Source organism: Eleutherodactylus coqui, chromosome 12 (assembly GCF_035609145.1).
Source record: "Eleutherodactylus coqui strain aEleCoq1 chromosome 12, aEleCoq1.hap1, whole genome shotgun sequence".
Classification (NCBI taxonomy): Eukaryota; Metazoa; Chordata; class Amphibia; order Anura; family Eleutherodactylidae; genus Eleutherodactylus; species Eleutherodactylus coqui.
In genome coordinates this window covers 64,388,725-64,396,810 of record NC_089848.1, presented here as the reverse complement: position 1 = coordinate 64,396,810, position 8,086 = coordinate 64,388,725, and the positions used below count along the sequence as shown (strand labels likewise).

At 44.5% G+C, this 8,086-nt stretch overlaps 1 protein-coding gene across 1 annotated transcript in view; it reads left to right on the top strand.

The window, feature by feature from the left end:
• The first annotated feature begins 225 nt into the window (after positions 1-225).
• STK31 (serine/threonine kinase 31) overlaps positions 226-8,086 on the top strand; it is a 57,293-nt gene continuing 49,432 nt past the window's right edge. The window contains exons 1-4 of the mRNA XM_066584690.1: positions 226-258; positions 341-393; positions 4,525-4,623; positions 6,871-6,945. Of these exons, the coding sequence (XP_066440787.1) occupies positions 231-258; positions 341-393; positions 4,525-4,623; positions 6,871-6,945 (255 nt within the window). The 5' untranslated portion in view covers positions 226-230. The remainder of the gene's footprint in view (positions 259-340; positions 394-4,524; positions 4,624-6,870; positions 6,946-8,086) is intronic.

The window sequence follows — 8,086 nt, the reverse complement described above, 5'->3', positions numbered from 1 at the left end:
GCAGAGAGTCGGTGAGGGGGAGGGGACTGCTCAGATGGAAGCGTATATCGGCTGGCCGTGAAAACGCTGGCTGATATACGCTTGTGTAAATAAGCCCTTAAGGTATAAAACGGCCTGGTCCTTACGGGGTTAAAGATACATTAATTAGCTGCTCAGACTACAGTTGTGTGACGTGTCTATAATAAACTCATCTGTTTCTTCTTTTTTTTTTCCAGTAAAAGCTTCTGAAAATGGAAGGAGACGCATCATTCAACAAAGGTAACTAGACTGGGCCTTTACACAAAGCTGAAAGTAAAAAGTACATCTAGACTGATTCCTCTTTCTTCTTGTTCCTGCACAGTGGAAGTTGTTTACGTGTCCCATGTAGAAGATGCTGTGACGTTTTGGGGGCAGGTACACAAACAAACTTTGCATAATACAATACTACAAGAGAATATAAGTAACTTTTCTATTTTATTACATCTATTTCCACTTGTTAGCCACTTCTTCCTCCCCTTCTGCCTTATCATTCAACGCAATGTCTTGAGAGATGAGGCAGATTATATTCTCACTGAAAGATCAGATTGCAGTTACCCTTAGAATTCTATGGAGACAGGAGAAGGGAAGGAAGCTGCTGCAAAATGAGAGACAGACGCACAGAGATGCTGCTGAAGGCTCTAGTAATTGTTTTATGTCACCCTAGTGCTGGATTCACAGCTCCACAACTCAGCAGTACTGTATCATATCCTCCATGTCGCTGTTTCTTAGGGTATGCCCACCTCCATTGAACTTCTCAGCTGTCTCTCCTGGCCACGCCAATTGCAATGAATGGGCAGCATTAGCAGCAGTAAAGAAAAAAAGAAAGTTAAAATGATCAATCTATCTTTGCACCAAAACCACACTCAAGCTGCACCCAAAACAGCACGTGAACCGCACCCAAAACCCACTTTAGTTGCCCCAGCGGAAATAGTGACCCACATTAGTTGCCCCAGCAGTAATAGTGACCCCCACTAGTTGACCGCCCTCCCCCCTGTTACAGGACAAGTCACAGTGAAAGACCTAATACACCCCCACCCACCCCCCGCCAGTGGCACATAAACAGTGACCTACATAAGCCCCCCCCCCATCCCACACTTACCCTTCAACTGAGGACGGTCGGCCGGTGGAAGACGCTGTTCTTCAGTTTTGGACCGTCAGCAGGAGCCGGCTGGCAACGCGGAAGCCATTACCATGGGGTGAGCGGACTGCGCGCACCAGATGTGCGCTCACGAGGACCCGATCAGACATCAAGCGCTACTGTGCGACGAGAAGAAGCTGAGAGCCGTCTGGAATTGTCGTGTCCAAGGACGACGGACAGGTAAATATGGGGGAGGGGGGGGCACCCGAGGGCACCCGAGGGGGGGGCATCTGATCAGGTAAGTATATATCTTCTGTATGGCTCATTTACAAAGCACATATTATATTACAAAGTGCTTTGTAATGGCCATACAGAAGTGTATAGATCCATTTTTTTTCTATTTTCAGTGTTTCCTCACCTTTTATGATTTAAAAAAAATATATATTTTTTTTTTAATCCATCGCCGTAACTGTACAAGGGCTTCTTTTTTGCGGAATGACTTGTTTTTTTCAATAGTACTTTAATGTACCATGCAATATACTGGAAGACATTTTTTAAAGATTCCAAGTGGAGTGAAATGGGAAAAAAACCGAAATTCTGCTATCTTTGGGTGCGTCTTGTTTCAATGATGTACACACTGCGACAAAAATGACATGATAGCTTTATTCTATTGGTCAGTGCGATTACTGCGATACCAAACTTGTAACTTTTTAAAAAACTTTTATTTCTTTTTATAACAGTCGGGCGCTCCGTGCAGAAAACATCTGAATGCAGAAGGCAAGCAGGACACCCCGCTTGTCTTCTACATCCTCCGCTCCGAGTGACATCTTTTGAGTGATTATCGTTGTCTAAATGGGCCTTAAGTCTCCGCAAGGAGCTGCTGATAAGACTGGTTCTCCCCCTTCTCTCCTGTAGTGGATACTGGGCCCCCATTACCTCCAGGGACCTGTTGGTCCCTTTATGTAGCGGCTCCAGTGAGTCGCAGCATTGCCAAAGCAGGGAGCTGCTGTGATGAGGCTCCCGTTACTGTGGGACTCCCTGTTGTTTTGCTGCATGAGTTTCCCTGGGTCGCAGACGTTTCTGCAGGCAGACTGTTCTCCCCTATCTGCTCCAATGTAGTGGCAGATTGCAGGTTCTGGTCATGTGACCTACTTTACTTCTGCTGTATGTGCTGGACAGGGCACAGTACTGATGCAGGTTCCTAGGGACTTTTGGCGGCATGGAGCGGTCCTTTCTAGAGGCATTATTGGTGTCTGCCAGGCACCAGTAGGAGAAGGGGGACAGGGGATATAAGGAGCTCATTTCTTCAGGCAGGTCCCAGCCGGCATGTTGGTGTGTTAGAACACACGCTTAGACCTATACCCAGCACTATGCAGAACCATGGAGGTGGTAATCAGTGTTTTGAACACCCAGATCCAGCCCAGGAACCAAGCATGGTAATCCGTGGGGGGTAAGAGAGGATGTTCCCCAGGAAATTTTTACCTAAAATTCCCTGTTTATTAAAATTTCTTGTTTTGTTATAGGCCTCTAGTGATATTCTGAAGAAAGCTTTGAGCACATCTAAGAATAGAGAATGTGCTTTCTGTAAAAAGAAACTCCCTTCAGCTCATACTGAAGCCTCATGTCAGCTGTGTGTGGCTAAAATAGTAAATGATGAATCTCCATCATTAATTCAATATATTGAGGATGATATTAGGCCGGGCTCACTCGAACGAGTCAGATTCAGTATGCGGGAGGCACACTGCGGATTCCAGCTGTAAGCTCGTCCGGTGGCCCTGTGTACGGTAAGGAACTGTATTGCAAATGACTGCGGAGGCTCGCAGACGATTATGCGCAGCATAGGGGTTTTTTTTTTGTATTTTCCACGCCATCGCTTAGCGATGCTGCAAGTACCCGCAGCCCTTACTTGGGTAGAGCATGCTGCGATTTCCCCCCCCCCCCCCCGCTAACGCAATGCACATTTAGTATCCTCAAGTGTAGAGTAAAAATCGAAAAAGCATGCCTTTCAATGCGTGTGTGTTACTGCAAAAAGTCCACGCGGATGGCGATCGCCATACAAAACCGGTTGTCTGAGGCTGGTCTTGAGGAGATTGAAAATGCGAAACTGCATAGCTCGCGTTTTTTCTAAAGGTCTCTTCGTAGTACCTTGGGGGTTAAATCTCCTCACCTTAAGTCTCCTCATATAAATATTTCCGATTCCGGTGGGTCGGACATAATTGAGGAGGGAGAAGTCTTGGTCTTCAAATTCCTCTTCTGACGATGACTTAGCTGGTAAACAACTCTGTCTGAGGATACAGACCTCTTGCTTAAAGCGATTAGATCTACAATGAATTTGAAGAAAACTAGAAAGGCCTGTTCTGTTCAGGATCAGAACCACCGCCCGGGAGCAGGAGCCGGCAGACGGATCTCTACCGGTCAGCCTATCTGACAGATAGGCTGACCGCGGAGAATCGTGGTAAATTCGCAGCATGCTGCGATTTGCCGGTCACGTAGGAGCAAAGTGTTTATATCGTACAAAAGTGTTAAAACACAATACAACCTGTATAAATTTGTTGTCATAATGGAAATGACCAGTAGAAGGTAACCTGCTTATACCACATGGGGAACGCCATAATAATAAATCGCTAAATACAATAGTGAAATAGCTGGTTTTTGTTTTTTTTTCCCCCGGCAAAAAAAAAAAAAATCTAACAAGTTATTGAATACGTTTTATGTATCTGCAAATGGTTTCTATGAACACTAAAACTCATCTGGCAAAATACAAAGAATAAAGATTAAAAAATCATGACCGCTGGAACCCAAAAGGAAAGATTAATTTTCTGGCTCTTTAGCTCCCGACTATGTTTTAGCTTGGGTTTGGAGAGATGAAGATGGGGCATAGAGTCTAATCAGGGCTGTGGAGTCAGAGTCTAAGGGCTTATTCAGACGATCGTGTATCGGTCGGGTTTCACACCTGACCGATATACGCTGCTACTCTCTGCAAGGGGAGGAGACGGCCCGGGCCAGAAGCTAGTGCATTGAGCTCCCGCCCCTTCTCTGCCCCCTCACCACTGTTTGCAATGGGAGGGCTGGAACGTAGCTCCCCCCCGCCCTCCCATTGCAAACGGGCGGAGAGTGGGCGGGAGCTCAATGCACTAGCTCCTGGCCCGGGCCGTCTCCTCCCCTTGCAGAGAGAGGCAGCGTATATCGGTTGGCCGTGAAAACCAGACCGATATACGATCGTCTGAATAAGCCCCAAGTCCTGTTTTGATGGAGTTGGTAGAAATGTACTAATTAAAAACTGTTGGGCATCACCTGTTTGGTGAACAGCCAAGGTTCCCACTCTGCTACAATAGCATTTACTGTGTCCTTGACGTTAATCATCTTTTTTATGAATAATACTGATTTTATAGAATCTGTTTCTCATGAATGTTTGTTTTCCAAACTAGTCAATGAACAGAATTCACGACATATCACACATAAGCGAATCTTTGGCAAAGTTTTGCCCAACGATGAGTACTGTTTTTGGAACGCCTGACCTTGATAAGGTAAGATTTATACTGTATATGAACTCCTATGAGATTAGTAACCTATTCTTTATACCAGGAGAAGAGCTATAGGAATAATATAATGATGAATGTGCCCAAGAAAATCTGCTCCGGCAGTAATACCATCTTAATGCTAGTATCACATGGACAATTAAAAAGTTGCACCCGAGATTCTCGGATTGGATTCAGACCGAACAGCAAACGTCGATGTGCAGAACACCACAAATTGACATGTACTATCGTCATCCAAGAATAGGACATGCTGAAAATGTTTTTTTTTCTTTTACTCGCACAATTTGAGTAAAAAAGCTCACGATTACATCCGTTCAGATGAATGGGTGCTTGGTCCATCCAACTTTCTGTCCAAAAATTGGATGGAAAAATTGTGTGTGAAAGTAGCCTTGCCCTGCGTGTTGATGACCTACACAAGGTATGTTAGTACAAAGTAGACAGGATGTGTGTCTGTTACGGAATGGCAGGTTTGTACAGGCATTGTAGAAAATGTATCCATGGAAGGTTTAGTGTATATTTGCAATGTAGATTCTGAGTAGAAAAATCAGATGTGGAAGCTGCCTTAAAGGGATCCTGTTGCCTGCCTAAAGCAACATTAACTAGCTTATAATGCAATTGGGCGAGGTGACAGGTAGTCGGGTGTTGTATTTTTCATACTTTCCCGTTTCCTGGTGTCCGCCTGTGAAGATTGTGTGCCAACCAAAAGTCTGACTCTTTTCAGTGTCCAATGCCTGCAGTCTCCTATACAAGTCTATGGGAGGGCGCGCTCATGGGTCTCTGAAAAGAGTCCGATTTTCAGTTGGCATACAGACTTCACAGGCAGGAAGCAAGAGTGTCTGAAAAATACAGCACCTTATCACCTACACTAAAAGCACTGTAAGTTAAGGGGTTCTTTACTGAAAGAGCAGCGAGATTAGGGAACTCTCTGCCTGAGGACGGGGTGATGGTGAACTTGATAAAAGCATTTAAAAGAGGCCTGGACGCCTTTCTTGAGCATTACAATCACTGATTACTTCAGAAGGGTCGGTGATCCAGGGATTATTCTGATTGCCAGATTTTGAGTCGGGGAGGAGTTGTTTTTCCCTTAAATGGGGAAAATTGGCTTCAACCTCATTAGGGCTTTTTTCTTCTTCCTCTGGATCAACATTGGTGTGTGTGGGGGAGTGGGGTAGGTTGAACTGGATGGACGTATGTCTTTTTTCGTCCTAACATACTATGTTACTCAGAACGATTATTGTTCAAAAAATCATTCAGATGAGCGTAAACAAAAGACAGTCTTTCAATGTAAACACAGCCAATGATCGAACGATAAATCGTTTGCATAAAAAAATCATCGCCGTTCACTAATCGTTCGGTTTCAGTGAATATGAACGACTGAACAATTTCTCGTTTGGCCGAGCCAACTATGTATCTGCTTGTATGAAAAGGCTGCCCGAGTGAACTCTGACATCAGTCATCATTTGGTGTAAAAGGACCTTTAGTTTTCGGTGCTGACAGGTCCCCTTTAAAATGCGCAGCAGCCACAGTTTACTTTCCATTGAATTTTCGTATGCAGCTAATGCGATTCGGCACGGGGTTTTAGCTTAATTCAATGGGCTGAATTTGTGTGCCTAATTCCTGATGCAGAATACATATCAAGAAGTGACGTCACTACTTTTTATTTAGTTTTTTTTTTGCAGTGTGGATTTCTATTAGAATGAATGGGATACTTGTGGACTTGGATTTCACCATGGACTTGATGTAGAATCTGTCGACTTCATCTGTAGTGTATATTTTGGTTTGGGTTGATGACTGAGGTGGAGAGATGGTAGCTCCCTTCTTATTGTCTAGTATTTACTGTAGTATTGTAGACAGATGGGTTTCAGACTGAGGTGGTTTCAGAGCCTACATGTGAAAATGTGTATTTATATTTTTCAGCTACCAGTATATTTCTGGAAATGTTAGGGTGGTTTCATATCTGCACTGGGGATTCCGCTTTTTTCTGCTCCATTCGGGAATTGGGAAGGGGAATCCCCATGGCCAAACAGTTCAGTCTCTGGATGGAACCAAACAGCGCCAGGCGGACCCCATTGACTATAATGGGGTCCGCCTACTTTCCGCCCAGCTGCCCGGTTTTAGGATGGAAGAAAAAGCACTGCATGTGTGAGGGAACTTCCGATTGGAGGTTTCTGACGCAAATGTGAAACCACCCTTAGTAATGTGGTGTAACATGTCTGACGTGTGCTTATTTTCCAGGTGTATGGTGGTATGTTTTCAGCAGATAAATGCTGGTACAGATGTAAAGTGCTGCATGTGGTTAATGATGAACAAGTAAGTATTACACTCCTGACGGTCAATCATACAAAAAACCTCTTCTAGCCTATGTTTTGCCAAAGCCCAGTTGAACTATTAGCTTTCAAAATATGTACTGTTTTTTAATAAATAAATAAATAAACAAAAAGAAAACCCAGTTGGAGTTCCTAAACTTTGTTACTGCACCTGCTTTCTATATTTTTATTTTCTCTTGTTTCTCTCTGTATGCCCTTAACCCCTCTCGACATCCGCCAGTCACTTCTATAGCTTTAGTGCTGAAATAAGTAATGGGGGCAACCACTTGGTGTTTTTTGGCCAAACAAGGCTTGTAAGGCACTTTAGTTTGCATATTCGCCATCTTCAACCAGTCCTCTGGGAGTTTGGGGAGCTGATCAGCAGGTGCAAAAACACCTCCCGACAGAGTTTTAAAAATGACCGCTTGTGAATGAATCCCTTTCATCATACCTATAGCTCGTATTTTACTAGCTGATTAACTCAGGCGAAGCCGGGTATATTTGGTACGGGTGTTTACATGGAAAATGTTATAAAGGCCTCATATCCACTTGCACCACGGATTCCACTGCTGAATCCCGCAGTGAAATCCGTGCGTGCCCACGATGGAGAGGAAAAATACATTTTCTTACCCTCTCCAGACCCTGCTGGGCTCCCCTCTGTGCAGGCCAGATCTTGATTTCTTCCGGACAGCGGATGTACTTAGCATGCGCCGTGCACACCTTTTAAAAAAATTTTTTTTTTTAAATAAATCTCCTGCTCTCCCACGTATCTGAGGCACATCACAACAGCAGCTGTGGCTGTGCCGCATATACGGACCGCTTCCATTGGCTTTAATAAGAAGCCGCGGGAGCCGTCTGCGCGGCACATCCACAGGAAAATGGAACATGCTGCTATTTCTTTCCATGCGTGCGACCCGCATGCTTTTAGCTGCCCTATGGATGCTAATGCATCCCTATGGGGCAGCAAGATGCACAGATCTCCCGTGGTGGGCCACATGCGGATTTTATAAATAAAATTTTGCACGTGGACATTGGGCCAAAGTCGTGGTTACTTCAGAGGAATTGAGGAATAAAATATGTATACACATAGAGGAGTGTTAGATTCTCCTCAGACTGCATGTACCAGTGTCCCTCTGCAGAATGTG